Here is a 23,605-nt window from a genome sequence, read left to right on the forward strand (position 1 = left end):
GTGTGTGTTGACATGGAGATGTTGACTCACACACGTAGAGGGGGCGATAAGTGCTTAGTCAGACCCCACGACAAAGACACACCGAGACGGGTAAGCCGATGTGTGTGTGAGGGTGTAGAAGGGGTCCTAAATCTGGCCGAGGCAGTGAGGATGTCCGAGGTCGGGGAGGGGGGGGGGGGGGGGGGGGGGTGTTGGGGCCGATCGAGGGTTGGTGAGGTTGTTCAGGGTGGAAAAGAGAGGGAGAGGCATGAATGCTAAAACAGCAGTGGTCAACAACAGCTCTCTGGGAGCCGGCTCAGAAAAGCAAACACAGCATCAAGCGACAGGAAGCGTCTCGCTCGGCACAAAAGGCAGAGCTCAGAGAAAAAGAGGGTATGAGAGACGAGCAGGGCCTCGTACAAAGAGGCTGGACTGAACGGGGGGGGGGGTTAGCGCACAGCTGAGGTGTGAATGTGTTTCTCTGGTCGGCTGCCAGGTGGGAAACATAAAACATCTTTAATAAATAGTTCAAATGAATGAATCAGGTATCAGTTGCAGCTTTGAAGGATAGAAAGTTTCAATGGTGCACAAATAAAGCAAAATATATTCGGCTGCCGTGGAAAAAAAGCTGCAAGTGGAACCAGTGGAGGATTTTTTCTTTTCATATCCACTTCTTACCATGAGGCTACGGTTCCAACAATCAACTGCCAAAATGTGAGCGATGGAAAAATGTCCACAATTTGCCAAAATAGTTCAAATATAATGTTGTTTTTTTTCTTTTTCACAAAAGCATAAAAGAGATAAAAGGTAAAAAGTATAATTATTGTATCATTGGGCACCATTTTCCCGTCAGCCAGCGATCACTGCGAGCAGTAATTGTTTCAGACTTTATCTGTGTGGACATTAAAGCTCCCTGACGCGTCACGTCGAGCCTCGGAAAACATCTCAGGGCTCTAATCCCTCTAAATGCTCACAGATGAGCTGGACACCAGCCTGCAGACGTTCAGAGCAATACGACGCCGCAGCATCGGCACACACAGTAAACATGAGCTCTGCTGCCACATGTGAACGCCGCGGGATTAACGGAGCTGCGGTCAGACACTTGACACTCAGATGTCTTCAAGTTGTTATCCCTGTTGCTATCGAGCTTCTTGCCACTGATCGGAGATGGTGAAGGAATAAAGCACGAGGCGATACTTGGTGCCGGAGGCGAGCAGAAATGGTTGAAGGAGAAATGTCACGTGTCAGGAGAACGGATCGTGTTCTTCAAGTTTTGTTTTTCCAAAACAAAGGGTCTAAATCTTGTGTTGAACGCTTTCAATTCCAACATTTTAGAGAGAAATTCCGACTGAATATGGAGAAAAAACATGGAGAGAATGAAGTGTTTTTTTTTTTTTTTTATTCAAATTGTATTCTTTAATATCTAAACCAGAGATTGATTCCTTCCCACAATCTGTCCGTCTCTTCTATCCTTTTCTCTGGTTTTATCAACCGACTCCAACCAGGACAGCTGAAAGTTTCCACCTGGAGCTGAATTGAAATGAAATTCTTAAACTTAAATGCTCAAATCTGCAAATCAAGGACTGAACTGTTAAATGTCTCGATAACCACCTGGTATTAAACCTTTAGTGTCTCGCTACATTCCACTGAAACATGAGGCCCTCAGTAATAGACTTATTCTGTGGGAAGATAAAAACTGGGAATGTCGAGATGAACGATTTTTCTCACACAACTAATAAAAGTTTATAATGGCTGATCTGCAGCTTTTAGGCAAAGCTTGATGCAACATGGAGCGTCAATAAATGCTGACTTCGTCCGACACCTTATTGAACATGAATAAATGGTTTTATGCTCAAGACTTTCTCTTGTTGCTTATTATCATCTTCAATGTTTCATTTCTGTCTGTTTGACCTATCAATGTTCAAAACAATAAAAATAAATAAATCCTTATGCTGTGTAACAGCAAGATGCAGCAATCTGGTCGACTACTATTATCACTATTATCACTATTGTCACAATACTGTTTCTTTCATTTGAGGAAATTCTGGATTATCCTGACCGATCCAGCACGGCCGGAAATGATTCCTACATTTCATCGTGTGTTCAGCTGCTTTTAAAGCGAATGTGTGCTGGGCTTTGTTTAACAGACGTCTCTCTGCAGTGTGAGAGCAGGAGACGTCCAGCCGGCCGGCCCACTGACTGATGAGCTGCTCAGTATATAAACTCCGGCGGTGAAGCCTTTTTGTCTGGATGAATGAGGAGGTCACCAAAACAGAAAGGACCAATATAAGGCATGATGAGGGGGAAAAAAGAGACAAAAACAATAACAAATAGGAATGTTGGAGAAAAACAAAGCAAAAATGAGGAAAAGGAAGTCTGACATGGACGGACAAAGGCAGAGGGGGAGAGAGATAGAGAGAGAGAGGGATGGAGTAGAGGGCGAGGAAGAGAACGCCCTCACGGTCCTCGCAATGAATCACGGTCATGAGCAACGGCAGAGCGTGGAGATAAAAGACGGTCGCTACAGCGCAGCTCTCGACAAGACGAGGAACCTGGAGGGCGAGACGAGGTCATAAAGGCCGAGGGGGGTTTGCCCTTGCTTCATGACGGGGCGGTCTACTTTGAGTCTACTTTGACATGAATGTACTGCGAGGTGGCGTACGTCAGGGTGGTCTTCATCGTTTAAAGCGGCGCTCTCAAACTCCTTCATGTCAAACAAATATTATGCAGTTTGGTTGCTTTTTTTTTTACCCCCAAACAATTAAAATAAACCTTTTATTTGGTAATTAAAATAATGAGAAAACAATCCTACATTACTGAAGTATTCTACACTTAAAAAAGCACATTTGTGAGTAGGAAAGAAAAAACCCTGTAACTTTATTCAGTCACTCAATCAAAGGAGGAAGTTTTATTTTTTTTTAAAATCTGCACCAAGATGAATGTAAAAGGATCCCATGTGGAAAAAAGGAGCTCAAATTAAAATCTGTTGGACATAATCAAATCACATAAAAAGATATATGTGATATATGTGATATATGCAGAACATTGTTACTAGAAAACAGACTCGAAAGGATTTTTAGTGTTTACATATTTCATTTTGTCATTTATATGACATGTTTGCAGTGTTTTATTGTTTCTCAGTACATGTACAAGTTTTTCATTTGTTTAAATAAAACCTCTATCCTGCGTTCTTTCAGAAATTTGGCCTCAGCTGGTAGAAGACTAACTTTACAAACTTTTTTTCATCATAATTACAAGATAATTTGTGTTTGTTGATGTTTGAAACTTCTCACGTTCAGTTTCAGCGTCATTTTGCAGACGCGTCGTCATTTTCTTACAGAGAATGAGTTCGAGACAAAGATTCCGGGACTTGAGCTTTGAACAGTCTTAAAGTGCTGCGTATCCCTTTAAATACACTTTTCTATTCTTCAAGCCAGCCATTAAAGTTTGAGTCACACTTTTATGTCTCAGTCAACAATCCGGTTTTTATGACAAACAAGGCAATCCCCCTCTTACATGTGTTTTACATGGACTTTGGTTAAAATGTAGGGCGTAAAGGTCAACACTGTTCCAACACACACAAACATACCATTACACATTAAAACATCGAGTTGAGTACAGAAGTAAAGTATAGTGCAAACAGTACTGGATCTTTTTTGATGTTTTTTAAACTCTGAATCTCCTGGTCTGATTCCTAAACAAGCTCATCACTCAAACTGTCAGATCGTTACTTTAATTAGAAACGTCAACTTTTCCTTGCATTGTTATAATTAGAATATTTCGCTGCGTCTTGAGGTCAAGTGGCTCTTAATAGCGTGATAGCATTTATTTTTTCCTTTTCGACTCCGGCCCAGACGACTTCAAGGCTTTTTTCTGTTTGATCCCAAATCACCGTCACCGCTGATGATGATGACTGAAAAGAGACGTTTAGTCAAATCTGGACGCATCGGAAATATTCATCTGTGGAGACACGTGCTCTTCAACCGCTTCTAATCTGTAACGGTACACCGATGAGCTCACTCACATTTACTGTAAATCTCATATCATCAGAAGTGAGTAATGCCTGCTCTTTGAAGAGAAACCATGTTCCCCTCCTCGATGTCTGACCTCCATTCCACACTTGCCTGGCGGGGGTCCATTCCTGTCTTTCAGTGGCTTTGTGCATGTGTGTTTGTGTGTGTGTGTGTGTGTGTGTGTGTGTGTGTGTGTGTGTGTGTGTGTGTGTGTGTGTGTGTGTGTGTGTGTGTGTGTGTGTGTGTGTGTGTGTGTGTGTGTGTGTGTGTGTGTGTGTGTGTGACAGTTTCCCAGACGAGGCCGGATAAGCTGCGCTCCGTCAGGCCCAGCTGAGCGTAATGTTCAGAACCTTTGCTCATTGTTCCCTTCTTAGACAAACAGCGCATTTATTTTTGTTTAGCTTTTATGGCTAATTGAGGAAAAAAAAAAAAAGGGTTTAAAAAGTGTCCGGAGCGGTCCTAAATCAGGACATCAAAGAGCCTGATAAATATACAGTCGGAGGTTAGAAAGTTTTCCAATAGAATGAGTGTTCAGGAAAGCTGCGGCTTCTTGGCCGGCGCAGAAAATAGATTAGAAGAAAGGAAATTGCATCTCAGAAGAAACAGATTGTTTTTTGCATTTGAGGCGGGAGGCTGAGATCAAATTTGCTGCATGGATGTAAACTTTGCGACTGAAAACTTGGGACGGCTTTCCAAAGCAGTCAAGTCGTTTCCACGCAGCCTCTTGTGAGTCACATGTACCGAAGTGCTTTGAAAACCTGTTTAAGGCAAGTTGCATAAAAGCAGCGCCGTGTTTCAAGTCGGTGTCCAGTCCAGCGCTGACGTGCACAGGATCCCTTGTGAATACTAATTTCCTGTGTGAGGCCTCTTCGGTCGCTCCCACAGGGCAGAGTCAATCAGAAGCAGCTTAAGGTCCGTGCTGATCGATCCCTACTTCCAAGAATCTGACATTTGAGGTGTGACAGAGTCTGTCTCATGTTTCCTCCTCCTCAGAGAGTTAAACAGCACAGGCACTGCTCCCTGTTCCTGCTGTGTGGATAACAACACCAACCAGCTCTTAAGAGCACAGGCCAGGTGGAACAAGTACTATTGATCATCTCATGACACAGAGCTGGGATGGGTTAAGCCGTTACTGACAAGTGAGTGAAGTGGAGCAGGAAAGGGACAATAAGGCTCTGCAGCTTCGATAGCGACCAAACTGTGACGGTTCTTTACTTATTTAACCACATCGCTCCTAAGAGAAGCATTGGGCACCAAAGGAAACACACCACTCTGCCATAAGATTGCCAGATTAGCTTAAGAATGTCCAGTCTGACCCAGTTTGACGCGGTTCCTGTTCTGCTGATGGTTTCCAGCACAGTTTGGGGCGGCCATGCTCTCCCTTGCCCCGGAGGGTTCCAAGATCACGCTCGCCTCGTCACACAGTCCAGGAGTTTCCTGAGCTTGTGCCCGATCCACCTCCACTTCCTCCTCGGGATTTGATGTGCCATTCTTTCCTGGTTGGTAATCTCCCGTCGGTCTTCACTGAGGATTACCGAAGGCCGTCGCATCCCAAGTTTGGTATCTGGCTCTTTAACTGCAGATCTTATGGGAAGAAGTCATGATAGTCTGGACAATGTTCTGCTTAAAACCTCCACATGGTGCATTTATCAGGATGCCAGTTTGATAGCTATCGACTTCAACATTTTCCCTGCACATTGCCTCTCACATCATCTCTAAGAAAGGCTGCAGACAGACTGTTCAATCTCTAATTTACCAAAAACATTAAAGTGGTGTTAACCGCTGCTGGACACATCCTTCACAACTAAATCACAGTTCTAGTTGTCCTCTATTAATCGATGTGCACCGCCCCCTTCAATTAATTAATCATTTAAAACTGAACGTCAGACGTCATTGACAAGGCACCAAATAGTTAAACACGATTAAAGAGCAAATTCTCAGGACAATAATTAACAAAATGTTAAGTGATTTTCAGAAATGAATGCAAACGAAACCATTTATGGAAGTGAACACTGCAGCCATCCTATAAGCAAGAGTTTCTTAAACTTATAGTCTAATTAGTTTGAGTGATATTGGCTTAGATTATTAGATTTATCAGTTTGGTGTGTTGTAGTGCCATTAAATACATTCATCTGTGTTTGTATCTGTAATACTTAACTGAACAGAATTAATTAACTGCACCAAAATATGTGACACAGATTAATAATGATAATAATTATGCTAACCAAGGAGTTGTAACTGATTTGTTTACACACAGTAGATGATTTGTGATGTTTTAACAAGGGGGCGCTGGCCCGGTGGGGACAATCATTTATCTCTACACAGTGCCTGATATTTCAGTACCATAGCTGGAGCTGTATGTTGCACAAACCCCAGTCAGATGAGGGATCAATGAGTGAGAGCAGCGCCTCAGTTCCTGCACTATGTCTGCAAAATAACAGGCGAGACGTCATCCCGCTGTGGACACACCTCCACATCGCTCTCATCCGGGGCTTAAGGACCTCCTCTCACGCCTTTCTGTTTAAATACATGTCATTTGCCATGTTTTCTGCTTTTTTCCCCCCAAACTCTATTTACCCGTGGTGGTCCTGTCCAGAGGAGCCATCCATATGGCAAACACATGCTGACGCCAAGCACACACATCCATACACAGAAGCACACGCACACACCTGAGCCTGGGCTGCGGCATGCTTTAAGACACGTAGACCCTGGCAGCTGTTTTTTTATTATTTTTTTTAAACCACAAAGCATTAATTTCTCTATGATAAATAGCCATTAATGGGAGGTAATTACATCCTGTGCCTCGTTTGTCTTATTTTGTTCTACAAAGAGGATTTAGTTTCTGAATCGTCTCTGCTCTGGAATACACACATCCAGACACTAACTTCTCCGACTACTTTGGATTAACATGGAGAAAACCACCTGTTCAGACTGGTTTTATCCACATAATCTCTCGCTCCTCATTATCTCCGTCAGTTTGCACATTCTCGGTGTTCCCGTTTAGACGTCCTTGTATGTATTTTGAGAATGATAGAGCATAAAATGTACGAATATTATCATGATAATATTTATAGGATACAACAAACCGAGGGTGACGTCAGGATTTGCACCCTCCTACAGTCAAATGGTTTGTTCTGCACACAGCAGCTATAAAGCAGCAAATAATCCTCCAGTGTACTCACAATAGCTCTCGCTTTCTGTTTCACTTTAATTAGATGGGTGTTTGACCAAAAGGTCAGCCAACAATGGGGCGGTAATAACAACTGGCACGGGGCTGACCCTCCCCTCTGCTTTGTCTCCGTCTCATGCAGCAGCTTCTCCGGGTCTGCGCTGGCAGATGAGCGTGATATAAGAGCTTGTTTCCTCACTCCACCGCTTGGTAACAGAGGGAGGCTGGAAAGTGCGCGGCGATGCTCAAAGCTGCCTCCTCAAAGTGACCATTAATTATGTAGGCTGAAGACACCAAGCACAAATCACAGTCCACTGACTCCTTACTAAAGAGCCAATTAGTGTTGAGTTATTACCTTTTTGACCTTAGTCCACAGCAGAGAGGAGAGCGATCGCAAAGTGCATGTGGATGTATTGATAAAGCCAAACCTCAATGACCTTTATCAGAGCAGAACGGGAGCATGACAGAGGCAGACAGAGCGAAGGGAGCAGCCTGGAGGTGGTCGTATATATTCCAGGTGATCGCTGTTGTTTTTCTGCTTTTACTTCTCGGGAGGTTCGGGACTCAGTCAGCCTCTCGGCCCATTAGGACTTTAATTAGTGGCTTCCGTGTGAAAGGAGGCCTGCTAACTAAACGGTCTGCAGCAGTCTGACCTTTCACCGGACGTATGGAGCTCAACACATCCTCCAAATGTAACCTTTTCTCTCAACCCACCATGAGAACCAAGCAAGGCCCCGTTATCTCGTCATCACTGTACATGTTGATGTCAAGCAGACTCGGCTTATCTCCTTCCCCCAAACTCCACAGGCCTGATCAGTCGAAGAAAGTCCAAATAACATACTGTATGTGAGCGTGCTTTGGACTGAGGAATTCACCAGTGGAGGGAGAAAGCTCAAGGGGGGTTGGGGACAGCAGTCCTTGTAAATCTCTGCTCACTGCCCTCGCAGAGAGAAAGAAAGAGCTGAACAGCAAATTCCCTGAATATGTGGGAAATCACTCTGAAGCTGAACGGCAGGACCTGTTACTGAAGGGAACATCACAGACATTCAAAAGTCTGAATAAGTCCCACATTTGTCTGCTCTTGTGCTTAATGTCGATGGTTGTGTCCCATGCTGACCTGCAGATGCACTGGCATGTGTCAGAACAGCATGAATGTGGTTTGATGAAGCAAAAACAAAAAGAAAAAGACCAAAAAAAAACACTTTATCGCCAACTGGAAACATAAATAATGAGATATTTTGCCCCATAATTGACAGACCTTGATAATATGAATCAGTCGCACTTCTAAAAATAGGCATTTTCAACGTCATCTACAGAACACGTAAGAATTACAGGCCAGGCACATGTTGCACAGGGAGAAAATGCACAAATAAAATACCTCAGCTCGTATCAGGAACACGTCCTCCAGGAGGAAACTGATTATGCCACAGACTGAAAACACTCCCAAGCAGCCAAATCTGCTTATTGCATTCCTGATACTTGCAAATAATCACACTGGACTCCTAAGCCCTTTGTGTGAGGGGATCATGCAGTAGGTTCCACGTTTAAATCCACACCAGTGGGAACGGGGCTCTATTCAGGGTTTTTCTGTCCATACACCAAACTGTCCTCAATTGAACTGGAGCTTGCAGTTTCAACGAATTCCTAATTTGAACGTACATCTAAACTCATTGATTCACAGCCAATAATTATAAATGTACAAGCTGCAGATTCTTAAGCTCTGATTCTAAAAATAACTGACTATTATACAGTGGGGCTACTTTTCAGGCTATATTCACCTCAACCTTTTACAGGTTTTTACAGATTTTACAGGTAATAAAATTATTAAAAAAACATTTTGTTAATAAGATATACTCAAGAAGTTTTTATATATTTGGCCTAGGGTGTCAAACATATGACCTGTGGGCCAAAATCAGTCCACTACACTCCATTCTGAAGCAGAAAGACCCTGCAAAGTGGAACAATTGCAAAATAAACTTCAATTCCTTAATAAATGTAGCTGCCATTTCTGGTTTCTGGGGGTCACAGTGTTTTAGTGAGAGTAGCAGACATGAAAACTCTCTTATTGCTGGCAACGTAGAATTACCATACTGGCACAGAGGACATCACACCTTTTGCATTATAGTTACATTTACAAAATAGAAGAGAGATATACTGTATTTTGCACCAAAAAATATAAATCAAAATCACATCACTTAGAAATTTTACTTATTTTCTGTAGAAATGTCTACCTTTTGAGGTATTATTAGACCCTGTTTACGTGACGATGCAAGTGAATATTTTACAATTTTGCTGCGTTCTTGGTTTCCATGACAAAAGAGCTCAGAATCACTGAAAACAGTTCCCAAGGGGGCAACTATAAGAAAATGCTCAGGCTCTGTCTCTATGTAGACAGCAGGAACATTGCTGCTGTGCATCACGGCCGTAGTAAATATTTCTTCTGCAAATGCGCAGGAGATGGACAATAACAACAGTGTTTGCCTCCAGAGTGTCACGACTCCCAGTTGAGATTCTCCTGGAACTTAGTGGCTTTATAGTTGACAGTCACCCGAATCCAAATCCAACCAGTGTACTCGCCATTGTTAATAATCAAAGCTATATGTGTGTGGTTTCCCTACAAAAACATACAACAGCACCCACTAGTGGCCCTACATAAAAACAACATCATTTTTAGCGTTTCTGACATTTCTGTGTTTAGAAACAGCAAAACATTAATGTGCAAACGTCAAACTTTTCTGAAACCAAAACGCAACAACATGTAAACGGGGCCTTAAATATGAATAATTCTTTGTAGTATTAATAACTACAAAGAGGAACCATAATGTTGTGGTTATTCAGTTATGCTGTCATTTCCCCGGCCCCCTCGAGATTACATTAGTGTGTTGGCCCCTGAACTAAAATGACCTAAGCGGGGCCCTGTAACAGTATTAAAGTGAGGAGACCTGAGGAGACAGACCTGTGGACACTGTGTAGCTTCTTTAATCACCCGATCAAAGATTTGCAGCAAAATTTACGGAACATTTCCATCCTTAAAAATACTTCTGGTGAGCAAACATTCAAAATCTGTGTACAGAGCCAACATCATACTGTATCGCACAGACCAGATCAGTTTTATCTCTTTCTCTAACATGTTTACATCACTTCACAATCTGCATTATTTGTTTCAACAACACATGAAAAATGTACCCATAAAGCACCTTGATCGCTGACTGCGTGAATCGCTCAACACATGTCAGCAGAGAGACTTGGGTTTGATTCCTGGCTAAATGTTGTGTCCCTGTTATATTTCCCCACATCTGTTACCTGTTCCTTCTCCTCTCATTCAATAAAAAGCAAACTGTACCAGTCCGAAATCCAGTAAAAACAAAAGGCGGCTCGCCTCTATGAGGAGAGGGTGACTCAAAGTTCACTGTGCTCGGGGAAAAAAGGATCTATTGATCTGATGGCTTATCCAATAATTCAGACTACTTATCATTCGCAAAGTCGAGCCTATTTTTAGCATCTGTCATCCCACATGTGCCTTTTTTACTCAGTAAAGCGAAGCTACATGCTAATACACTGATCCCAAACAGAAGAGGAGCAGCGTCAGGTGTGTCTGTGATAATAATCAATCTTTTATCAGGTACGGTTCACAAACTGCAGCCAGCCTTCTGGTCAGAGTCTCAGCTTTAGCTCCCTGGCATGCTGGCACACAATCACAATGATTACATAGGCAAATCTCTAATCCCACTGGGCTTAATAGGCTCCTTAAACTGGCTGCTAGGGGGGGCGTAAAGCCAGTATGGTAGTCAGCACTTGGCTCCATGGCATCAGGAAAGGCAGCGGTTGGAACCAACATGATAACAATGCATAAACAATGGGGCATGCATAAGACACCAGGAGAGCTATATAAAACACACACATGCATAAATCCAGTGGGCGCTTTGCGCCGTTGTTTCCATAACAGCTGTGCCACAGTGAGATGACAGGTGGGTCTGCATGCGGGGTAATGTGTCACTGCTGTCTGACGCCGCAGAGAAGGCCGAACAAAACAAAAACAAATGGCTCCCGGCGGGAAGTGCAACCAAGTACGTACGAAACGCTGAAGCAAGAAGCAGCGCAAATGGAGCAATCGGAGGAAGAAGCAGAAGATTGTGAAAATGGAAGGAACCTATCTGGTATCTGAGAGTGGCCTCTGGCCTGTGATCCCTACCGGATAGCCTTCTGTTTTCTTCTGGCACCACTTCAGTAGAGCGTTTCTCTTAGATCCTCCATACTCCCGCGCCAGTGCAGCCAAGGGGTCTTTTCTTTCCACACTGTCACCAGGGAAACACAAACCACAACCACAGAGAGACAAGAGAGAAGGGGACAGTCTCAGTGTGTCATACAGAGTCTGACACCCTGTGAAATCACCATCGTCACACCCACACACAAACATCGGCAAATACTGGAAGTTTTATCAATACTTAAGTTTTGCAAGCAGTGTGAGGTAATGTGACTGAGTCAACATTTTCTTACAAAAAAAAAAAGAAGAAAGAAATTCACCAGTCTGAAATGATTCATCAGCAGCCATGAGGTAAATACCCACAATATTTCACAGTAAAGCTTTAGGGACCTATGCATTTTTTATTATTGCTGTTTTGTAATCACAATTTTTTCGGGATTAGAAAGTAAACAAAGAGTGATCTGCTGACTCTGCAGAGGGTAAAGAGCTGGGAAACACCACATAATGTGTTGAATGTGTGAAATCATGCACAAAAAAAGCTATTATGGTTTAGAGACTTCAAGTAAACAGAGGCCAACTATATCTGTCTTCAAATAAAAGATCTGTGTTAATTCTTGCTTTGCACCTTAAGTCCTATGACTGTACACACAGAGACAGGATGAGACATGAAGATGCCTTAAGAAAGAAAACATACAATGGCCTCATTTGTCTGTCAGTACTTACATTTGGTTTTATTCAGGTTCTTTCTGAATTCCAGGATGTTCGAGACGTACCGTTTTATCTCATATGAAAGTGATAGCACCGAGGCCTCCTTGTAGTATTTGTGTTGGAGTTCATAGTTGGTTCAAGATTACTCTGGACAGAGGCCAGCCCTGTACACTGTCCCATGTGGCTTTAAATGAGAGATGTGAAGCACTATCTCACGCTTCCCCCCCCCCCAAATTCCACCTCCTGCTCGAGTTTGAATGTTTACATACGGTATAGTGACTCTGTGCTGCCGTACGACAGGAAAGACACACGTGGAGCCACAGATCGCTCAGATGCCTATGTGCAGTCTGATCCAGAGGGTCTGCTCCCTCCGGGGCTTGTGCCGGAGCCGAGGCCATGGGAAGACCATGAGAGACGGTCGTTGCCCTGAGCATGGTAAACATTTCACACGTCACCGCTGCTCGCCTGTTGAATTCATTATTTCTGTGTTTGAGGCGCCATAATGCCAGAGGCAGCAAAGATCCTGTTTAAACTCGTCCTCCAGTGGAGGAGGAAGGCGGGGTGGGGTGCTTGGACATATCAGTGATACAGTGGCCATATCATAACTCAAAACTCAGGACCAAACATGGTAATGCACTGTTGCCTGAGAGAGGAAGTGTACATGCAGCTACTCACAGCTACAGTCACACTGTGGTTGATTATTTCCTCGACACGCGTCTATTCAGGCTGAATGGAGGTGAAAGAGAAACGAGCTGCACTTTGAAATTAGATACATAAACTCAGAGTGGCTGAATATGGCGATAACAACAACACTGTAAATACAGGTGGTGGAAGCAGAGAGCTCAGAATGGTAATAGAGGAGGATGAAGTGAGGCTGGATGAACAGGTTTCTGAGGCCTACTACTATTATCCTGTTTAATTTATACAGTATAAGTGTTATCCACTGTGCATTTCATTGTTTCAACTTTAATGAATCACTGTAAATATATATATATATATATATATATATATATATATATATATATATATACACGTCTTCTTCCACCAGTTATAATCTGTTGCAGCAGCAGAGAAGAATAGAGGGATCAAGTTGACCATTCACAGCCAGGACTGCTCCGTGCACCAGAGCGACAGCCAGCGATGGCAGAAGTCAGAGGATGAAAGCTTGTTTGTTTGACCGTGTGTCCGTCTTCCCATTCCGATAAGCGAACGGCCCGTTGCGCAAAAGCCCCCTGTTTCATGTCGGCACTGCCAGCAATAAAATGTGTAAATCCTTCGCTGTGTAACGTAACCAAATGTCTTCATTTGTGCCAACATGACAACTCTTATCTTTTATTTGAATTTTATAATTTTGGGAGGCATGTATTTAAACTCACAGAGGGAGCAGACATCAGAGCAGCGTTGCTCCTTACCTGTCCACAAAATGTTTAGTTGTTTCCTTTTGAAAGTTATTTAATTCTTTATTTAAAAAAGGCGAAGGAATATTTGGTTAAAACTGGATCTAGTAAAGTTCTTTTAATTCTGTTTTCATTTGATTATATATACCAGGGGTGTTGCATGCAGCCCACTTTCATCTCGAGTGTGCCGAGCGGGTAAAATAGTGCCGCAATATCCTTTAAAATTAAACTTTAAAGTTTGTGGCACAGAGTATACGTGATGAAAATGTCGATATTTTCACACAAACCAAACAATTACTTCTGAAAATGACTACAATCTCAACATAAAGTGGCTAATTTGCTCTCACTACACACATGATCTAAATTAAAACTTGTCAACTTACTAATTGACACTCTGTAATAAGAAAACATCATTGCAAGTTACAGTAGAGATAAAGAGTGTTCATATACGTATATCAGACGTGATGTCTATAAAAATCCGTCTGTATGATTAATTAAATCCATGCATGGGGTCACGTAGATGACGACAGAGTTGTAATTACCCTTATCTGTCACTGCCTGCGAACTTCTGTAGTGCTGACTCAGCCGTTTGCGTCATGCGACCACTCAAAACGTGTGGTGGGAATTTCCCAACTGAAAACCAGTGATATTACTCGATGATATGAGGAGTGAGCAAGTAGAAACCTCCAGCTGCCTTTTTTAAAAAAGCTGTGTCTGTTTTCTTGCGTGTTGTTCACAGTGAGCAGAGGATGTTTGCATATGTAGTAAACTCTAAAAACTCAGTGTTAAATCGTTGTTTGGTTTTCATTGTGGCCTGATTTCCTCTGGCAAAAATCCAGTCCTAACAATACATGAAGAGGAAGCAAAAAGCCAACACATTTATCTTTTTTTTTTTTTAACCCCGAGCAAACAAAGATTTGGCTCTATCCAGCGTGAGATTACTTGGTCAGGTGCAAACGAACCTGCACAGCGTTAAGATCGGACAAACGTGTTTGGATGAGCTCACCTCAGCTTGCTGTTGCCTCGATTGTAGCTGAAAGATGCCGTGCGTCTGCCGAGTGCCGCCGGGCATTTGATGACGGACTCCAGAGACGGGCTTTTCCTCATGAGACTGCTGGGCTTCAGGTCGTCCCCACAACTCGACAACTTGTCTGTGGAACAAGGGAGGAAAGAGACGAACATCTGATCAAACAATTCGCTGTGTAATGCTGGATTGCTAGACATCAATTAGTAGTTTGGGGATTTCAATGAAAGATGCGGGTTTTTGCAGCCACATAGGTATATTAATGTATATTAATATATGTATAGGCCCCTGATTAAACTGTTTAAATTGTGTTTAACAACAAGATGATGAGACAAATTAGTATGATTGAAAAGTATGATTACCAAAATTAGGTGAAATTAAATAAAATACCTATTTTTAAGAATACACATCAAGTTATGAGGAATAACATAACAGATACATAAATACATAAACATTTAGAGTAAATGATAGTACATTACAACACAAAGGTTGGGACACAACCTCTCATTCACTGTCTTTTTTTTCCTTTATTTTCATGACTATTTACATTGTAGATTCTCACTGAAGGAGTCAAAACCATGAATTAACACATGTAGAATTATAGCGTAAACACCAAGTGTAAAATAACTCAAACCATGTTTTAGATGTTAGATTCCTCAATGTAGTCACCCTTGGCCTTCTCTCAATGAGCTTCATGAGGTCGTCACCTGAAACGTTTTCACTTCACGGCTGAGCCTCGTCAGGGTTCATTTGTGGAATTTGTTTTCTTCTTCGCGAGGTTTGAGACCATCAGTTGCGTTCTGCAGAAGTCAGGTTGGTACTGTTTGAATTGATATTATGGCCAGAAGCAATCAGCTAAGTAAAGAGAAAACAACAGTCTATCATTACTTTAGCAACTGAAGGTCAGTCAGTCGGGGAAAAACTGCAAAAAATCTTGAACGTGTCTCTAAATGCAGTCGCAAAAAACCATCAAGCGCTCACATGAGTACTGACCCTGCAAAGGAAGATCAAGAGTCACTTCTGCTGCTCTGGGGATAAGTTCATTTGAGTCACCAGCCTCAGAAACCACAAGTTAACAGCACCTCAGATTAAAGCCCAGATAAATGCCAGAGTTCAGAGGAGACCGCACCAATCACACCTTTATGGTCAAATAGCTGCTCGGAAACCACAATGAAGGAAAAGCAACAAGCAGAAGAAACACAAGGAATGGACTTTAGATCCAGTGGAAATCTGTGCTTTGGTCGGATTAGTTTAAATACTTTGTACTTTACTGGGGGACACTGTTGGGGATTTATTCAAAACTGAAGGCACACTGAACCAGCATGGGAACCAAAGCCTCCTGCAGCGACATGTCATCCCATCCGGTTAGTGAACAGGACAACGAGCTCAAAGACACCTCCAGGCAGAGTGACGGCTATCTGACCAAGACGGAGGGTGATGGAGCGCCGCGCCAAACGACCTGGCCTCCACAGTCACCTGATCTAAACCCAGTCCAGACGGTTTGAGATGAGATGGATCGCAGAGTGACGGCGGGTGCTCAGCATCTCTGGAGCTCCTTCGGGGGACGACCTCATGAAGCTCATCGACATAATGCAAAGAGTGTGCAAAGGGTGGATATTTTCAAGAATCTAAAATATAAAACATGTTTTGAGTAATTTCACACCCAACTCACAAAGTTTAGAAGGCCGCTGAATAAAAAATCAGTTCATAATCATTGTGGTAAAATAGTAAAATACTGCACTTTTAAGATTTGGGATGTTGTGAGGTTTTTGGAGTTACATACCGTGAGGGTGAGAAAACTCCCCGTGGTTGATTCTTTTTTCCAGTGTCTTTGACAGTGGCTTCACGTACGAGTGTCTCTAAAAGAGAAAGCAGGAGTAGAGACCTCGTCACGTCACAGCGGGAGACAAGAGTCACTTTATGAAGGAGAACTGTGAGGTCGAGTACCTGGAAAGGGGAGACAGCGGCCGCAGGCGCCGTGCGCACGGGAATCCCACTCAGAGGGTTTCTGAGTGAGGAATGCATTTGAACTACGTGGTTTGGTCCATCTGAAACAATCAGTAACATGCCACATGTTTAAAAACAGCCGCAACGTGCTTGAATATTTGTTTCACCCAGTCTGCAACGTCCTTGTTAACAATCTTACAGGGAAGTCCAGCAAGTACTTCTGTCCTAACATTTATATAATTAAAGGTATTATAGGTTCCTCCTGCACTGTCAGAAGAGAAGGGTTGGTTTAATTACAAGAGTGATTTATAAAAAAATGTTTTTACAGCTGCAGAAAAACCTATTTAGTTTTTGCAAAGTGTCAGAAAATTACCTGCAAATCTATACTAAAACAAATATTACGGCGAAAGTGAAGTGTGAGGTATCACACCATAAATACTCAAATACTGATTCAACAGCTATTTTCGCCGAACCGTTCTATTATTATGGTGGTTACATGTCTTGTTAGTCCAATTTAGTTATACGTTGATTATATATTTCAGATGTTAATTGTAGTTTTGTGAACTTACCATATTCCATTTTTTAAAAAGTTATAATTTTGGGTTTAGAACATCAAACTGAATAGTTTTGAAAGTCTGGCTGAATAAAGCACTTTCATTCGATCTAATCCTGTTAAAACTCAGATTTAGATATTGGACTCGTGTCATATTTATAGATACATGATGAAATGTTGGTAATCAAAGGTGGTGAGAAGGACCTTCACAGAATATCTTGGGGATTTATCCATCGCTTTATCTTTCTGTGGGCGCTAAATGATTTTAGTGACAAACATGAAACCCCCTCCACCCTGTCCAGGGTTACATGAAGTCACCCTCAGAGAATGACAGGTATGCGTGTCCCCCTGCCCAGCAGCTGCTCTGCTCTGCAGGCACACTGCTGTGGTGGGATTTCCCCGTCGGTGTGTGTGTGTGTGTCTGAGTGTTGACGTGTTTGTGCTCACTCTGTCCAACAGTATCAAAGGACTTAATGAGGGATTTGACAGTAGCTCCGGGCTCCGAGTCGGGGTCTCTGCCGGCGTTGCTGGCGGTGGTCGGGATCACGGAGGTGTCACACCAGTGACGGCCGTTTTCCGAGTCGGACGCTCTCGCCTCGTCGCCGTGGGACCTGGCAGACACAACGAACACAGTTGCTGTGTAGAGACGTATAGAGTATACATGCACTGCTGAGGGTGGGAGAAGGTGGAGAGACAACATGTGACAGCCCTGACTTCAGGACTTTATCTTGAGGTGCTGCTCGGAGTATCGACAACATGTCGTCATATCAGTCCGAAATGCCAATAAGCAAAGACCAGCTGGAGATAGATCGAAATCTGTGAAGCAGAACGTGAACAAATCCCAGTCGTGAAGGCACGTCCCAACCGTAGCTTCTGGCGAACGTTGGACTCAAAGCTGCACAGTGAAGCATCTGGAGCCTTTCTATCAGTGATGTATAACGAATGAATGGCAAAGAATTACTCAACTCACCTCCACAAAGTACAAACGACACGACCGCCGTCGGACTGGTTTCACTTATTTATTGGTCTAATGAACAACAGTCAAAACAGACAATACAATACATTTTCATTTACTTTTTTCACAGGCAGAAACCCAGTCACAAGTCTTTCTGGTCAGAATAAATTAACAGGACATTCGCTGTGTGGTTTCCTAACAGACACGGAGCGATCACCCGGGTGAAAACTCAGCTTTGTCTCCATGCTACTTTGCGTTTATCCAGATGTTTACATTTTAGCACCAGTGGCAATGTTTCCTGGCTGAACAATATGGCTTTCAAAAGGGAATTTTACGTAGAACCTGAGAACCTGCGACTGTAAATCAATACACTATTACAGTAAGTGGTAATCTGTAAAGGTTTTAAGCTGAGATTATGTGGCACATCCTTAAAAAAAAAACTTTACAGAACTTGGTTCATTGAAAGAGACACCACAGGAACATCTAAATCTCTTAATTAATCATAAGGACGTTATCAGAGGCATGTTCCATGAATTTTTAATAAAATAAGTTTCTTTTAGAACTTCTAATTAAATTATGTTGCTTAAAACTGTGTTTGTAGAGGAAACCATCACGTAAAAGTGATTTTAAAAGGTAAAATATCATTTCAGCAATCTTTAACACAGTCTACTTGGTCTGTGAACCTTTTAACCTTTGGGTATGTATTCGGAGAGTAAAAAGTGACCCTGAGGTTCAGCTGAGTGTGTTTGTGGCAGTTTGATCATTTGATTCAGGCAGTATAGTATCAAGGGTAACTTTGTGGATTTAAAACTTGTCAAAAAATGACTCAAACTGAAGCAGAGCAGATGATACATGGCGTTGACAACAATCCATGGTTATTGAGTGTTCATAGCTCCATCTAGTGGCTAACAACGACACTGTATTTTATACCAAACACAAGATCAAAGTCTGCATCAGAGCAACTCTCACTGATTTACAGATCATACATGTGCGGTTTAAAGTAAACTAATAGAGGTGAAAGTAATTTGACTCATACAGACAGTCAGAAAAATAACACATGAGGTCCAGCTCAACACGAAGAACCACTTTCAACCTGTTGAGTCACTTTAAAATCAGATTTATCTTTTTTTCTATCTTTTTACCAGCTTGACTTTGTTTTGGCTGAATGCCTGGAGTCTGAAATCTGTTTTCCATGATATTTTTCATGACAGTTGAGACACTTTTAATCTTCTTCACTTTCTTAAAAAGGCACAAAGCAGCTTCATACAATATAAAAAGGAGTCTTTCGAACATATGGCACCTCCTCAACACAAGGGAATCACAAACATAAAGAATACATTTATTTAGAAAGTAAAAGTGTTGTGATGTTGTACAAAAAGTCCTAATGTAAAGAGATAGAAGCCTTGAGTCTGTTCTAAGTACTGCAGGTAAAACGGTCACAGCCGCTTGCAATAAAACTGATTTACCGTTTATCGTATTTTCATTGACATGGTAAGTGCAACAATAACATTGTCTTCACAGGGTGATGAGGTGAGGGGCTTTTCTCTAGTGCCCTTCTACTGCCGTCTTTGTATCAAAGGTGGCTCCAGCGCTCATCCTGCAAGGAAGAAGAGGAGGAGGATGAAGAGATACAACTGCTGCAAATTCTTTGTGTTTATACCTATACAATCATTTTATCCTAATGTTATTGTGAAAGCCAGATCTCTGGGCACTCGCAGACTTTAAAAAAAAAACAAAAAAAAACTCTGCTCCATGCATACCTCATGGGATTAATACAGTCACTCATCAAGTAAAGTTTGGCTAAATCACCCGGTGATGAAGACGCTTTGCAAATGTATCTGTTGCAGATGACGCATAGCATGAGTTTATTCCAGTCATGCCGTGCAGACCATCCTGCTATTCGACCAAAAGAGTTGTAGGGTTATTCACTGAAAGGACAGCAGGTGGCACCAGATACATCTACTTGAGCTACAGATTGAAGGAACCAGGCAAAGCAGAAGGTCAGAAAGCCCTGAAGGTGCAGCCAGCCAGCACGAGGAGACAGACGAGGGTCAGACAGGCTGAAGCAGCAACACCAAGCCAAACACAGACAGGAAGTCATTGAGCAGCAGCAGCAGCAGCAGCAGCAGCAGCACACAGGGCAGGGAGAGAGGCAGGCTGGCCGAGCGAGGCCTGGCAGGGCATGGGACTCACCTGGACGTTACACAGGGAGGCTCGACAGGACATCTCTGACTCATCATCACAGGGGGCTGCTGGAGGTGGGGAGCGGACGCAGCGCAACAGCTAATCTTTGGGAAAGTTTAACGATTTAGCTGCTGCCTAACACCAGTGCTGTCATCCGTTTAAAAACGGCAGAGTTTACCTCGTATTTTGGCTAAGTGTTCATGGACTTGACCCGATTTATTGCAGAAGAAGTGTGTTTAAAAATTCTGCTTCCAATAGAAACATATGCGGGATTGCAAGCGGTTTTCTCTGCAGACTGACGTCAATCACAGCTGAAGCGCTTCCTACTTTGACGTTTTTGTGAGGGAATCACACAAATATCACTCGATCGTCAGTTCATGGGACCTTTAACACCTACAGCACGACCTCGAAATGAATGACACGTCTGATTTTGATATACTTATAATTACTCGGGAGGAACTATTGCAATGTATGAAAACAGCTAACCATGACTGACCACACAGATAACCAACGTGCTGTACTGTCACAAATATGAGCAAAGTTTGCCACAAAAAGTATGACAACAGAAAAGGGACAAAACTGTCGAAAACACTATATTATCACGCTTAAACAATTATGTAATCACACAAGAAACACGGCAATGCTCTTTATGAATACATTGATCACACTGATGCGTGGCTACTGTCCTGCAGCACCTTGTGAACTCTGAAATAGTTTTTGACACACGAGTGTGGAATATTTTAATAATTTCACTTTCATCAACGCAGCATCTGTCATGAGAGCTGATCAGCCACCACTTCTACCTTTAATCACAGCGTCTGGTCGTTATGATGTGGTTGCACTGTGAGGTTTGAATGTTACTTTTGGAAAATTAAAAGAGGGAGACACAGAGAGGGCAGCAGCTTAAAGGAGTAGAGTACACAGAGGGAAATACTGCAGGAGTCCGCTCATTTACTGTCAGAGTCTGCCAAATCCCAGGCACCACACCTCTTACACCCCAAGGATTTCATCATGTGAAATTCCAAGATATGAATGAAGTATTATCTCCACTGAAACATCCTGATTTGATCCCAGACAGGGATTTTTTTTTTTGGAAACCTCTTGACTAAGAGATTTATTCCCATGAAACATGGCTCTGGGTGGAGAGTTGGCAAGACTCTGGCAGGTAATTTCATGTCCACATATGTTCAGAGAGAAAGGAACTGCAGCCCGATGCTAAACGAGGGGAGCTGGAGGAGATGGCTGGGAGCGGTGGGGTGGGGTCGGGTAGGATGACGAGGAAGTGAAACGGTGGAGGATGGTGAAGATGGTACCTGACTCCCTGCACGGCCTCGAGGTCGGCGGTCAGCTTGGCGCTGCGGTCCTGCTCCTCCTGCAGCTGCCTCCGGAGCGTACGCAGCTCCTGCTGAGCTTCCACCTTGATGTCGTTGGCCACCACCACGGCCGTCTGGAGGTCGGCCTGGAAACGACGCCACTCCTCCTTTTCATCCTAAACACGCGGACGCAGTCATGAGTGCAGGTATCAAGGTGGTGTAGTGGTTAGGATTAGATTCATTGCACCAGTTCATATTGTATGAGCTTGGATCCAAGAGATGGGGGGTGACGTTTCTGCTCTACTTCCTGTGTGCAGTTTGCAACACAGGAGAGTGTATCCTGTAACACTGCATTGGAAAATGTGGTATAGCAGATGGACTGATGAATGTTTACTTAAAACCCGGTAAAGCCACTGCATAGCCAGTGTTTACTAGATCCACAATATCAACCAGTGAGGCCGTTCAAACATGTCTGAAAAACCAAAACATCGCGGCAAATTAAAGTGCAACAAATCTCAAAAAGCACTTCTAACATCAGAAAGACATTGAAAACCTTAATATCTCAAGACAAGAAAATAAATCTAAATCAAAAGAAAAGAACAGAAGACATCCTTTGAAAGTTTGCAAATAGATATTTCAGCTTTACCTTAGAACCAAAGACAAAAATAGCTTTTGTTTTTTGTCTTTTAAGTCACTATGTTAAAAGGTTGTATGGTATGAAGAATATCGATGGAATATTTTGTCTTTAAAAAATAAAAATAAATAAAGAACCTACACTTATAAAAATATCATTTCTAAATAAATCAGATCAATAAAAGAAATATAAGAAACCTTTACAAAGCAGCTGTGTCAACAGAAGTGACTGAAGATGAACATGGACGGAGAAAAATGAGCCAAAAATACAGAGCTGCAGCTCTGAACAGCCCACCAGCAAGTTGCAAACCACCGTTGATACAAAGCTCAGTGGAAAGAAGGCCGAGAGGTCACTTCAACAGAAAAAGCTTCATCCTGAACTTAAAACGACACTCCACCCAAATCTTCTCACTGACTCACACTCAGAAGCGTCACCTTGGACTCTCCATCTCAATTTGCTGCTATGAGAGTTTCTGCAGCGGATAAATGTGATGAAAACAAAATTAAATTAAGGAGTATTTTTATGAGGTGGCTGTTTGGCTTTAGATAGATATTTTTATTTCAGTTGCATTCATACAAAGCAGCAAACAAGAACATTCTTACAAGAAATTAACCGTCCAGCAACTGATAAAGGAATCGGCTGAAGCCTGTGGCTCATTTTGCCGACCCTGCACCTTCAAAATACAAAACTAAAAGACAGTTTAAATTAGAAATCACTTTTCGGATAAAAAGTTAATCTCAAAATAAGAATTCACAGCATAACCTTGAATTATCTTACATCTTAAACTCTTTTTGAAAATGCACAGAGAATTACGCCTGTTCATTAAATCCATTCCATAACCACGCTCCCAAAACTGGCACGCACCTATATTTAACATTTGTTCTTACTTTGCAGATTTCAAACATTAACAGCAACCACTTAAATAATGAATTACCTTTCTTTAAATAAATTTTTTTTTGAATACCAACTGAAATGCTATTATTGATCACACGGAACATTTAGCAGAGAAGATTTAACACAACTTATGTACTGAGCTTGACTACTTCGTCCCACTAATGTTCCTTGCAAAAATGTAGTGATTAAAAAGAATAAATAAAAAGAAAATGGAACTGTGTTTTATATATATATATTTCTGTTATATTCATTGGTGGTTTCAATTCAGCAAATTACAACACTGAGAAAAAAATAAAAACCAGTCAGAGTCACATTATCATAAATCCACTTGAGGATTTCTTACCTTCATCTGTCTGTTGAAAGATTTGAGTTGTCGGTCGGCTTCAACTTTTTGCTCCTCCAACTTTTTGACAAGATCTGCAACGTTAAATTCAAGAACTTTAACAAATGCTTCTCTGAACTGAAGCTGGATTACTATCCTTTTTTATGATAACAGTATTTATCCCTAGCTGTGCTGTATGAAAGATATACAGGAGGTAACTAAAAGTATAAAGTCGTAGACGTTTTTATAATCTTTCAGGAGTTGCTGCAGTAATACTACTAATCTCATGTAGGATTCAAAGCAGCCAAT

The 23,605-nt window shown here is 42.2% G+C and overlaps 1 protein-coding gene across 1 annotated transcript in view; it reads right to left on the reverse strand.

Annotated features, from left to right (window-relative positions):
• specc1 (sperm antigen with calponin homology and coiled-coil domains 1) overlaps window positions 1-23,605 on the reverse strand; it is a 70,481-nt gene that overhangs the window by 13,561 nt on the left and 33,315 nt on the right. The window contains exons 6-12 of the mRNA XM_080483258.1: window positions 23,318-23,391; window positions 21,447-21,622; window positions 17,442-17,605; window positions 16,442-16,542; window positions 16,278-16,353; window positions 14,477-14,621; window positions 11,354-11,456 (exon numbers count right to left, since the gene is read on the reverse strand). Coding sequence (XP_080339384.1) covers window positions 11,354-11,456; window positions 14,477-14,621; window positions 16,278-16,353; window positions 16,442-16,542; window positions 17,442-17,605; window positions 21,447-21,622; window positions 23,318-23,391 — 839 coding nt within the window. The remainder of the gene's footprint in view (window positions 1-11,353; window positions 11,457-14,476; window positions 14,622-16,277; window positions 16,354-16,441; window positions 16,543-17,441; window positions 17,606-21,446; window positions 21,623-23,317; window positions 23,392-23,605) is intronic.

The sequence above is a fragment of the Lipophrys pholis genome (assembly GCF_963383615.2).
Source record: "Lipophrys pholis genome assembly, chromosome: 16".
In the NCBI taxonomy this organism is placed as follows: Eukaryota; Metazoa; Chordata; class Actinopteri; order Blenniiformes; family Blenniidae; genus Lipophrys; species Lipophrys pholis.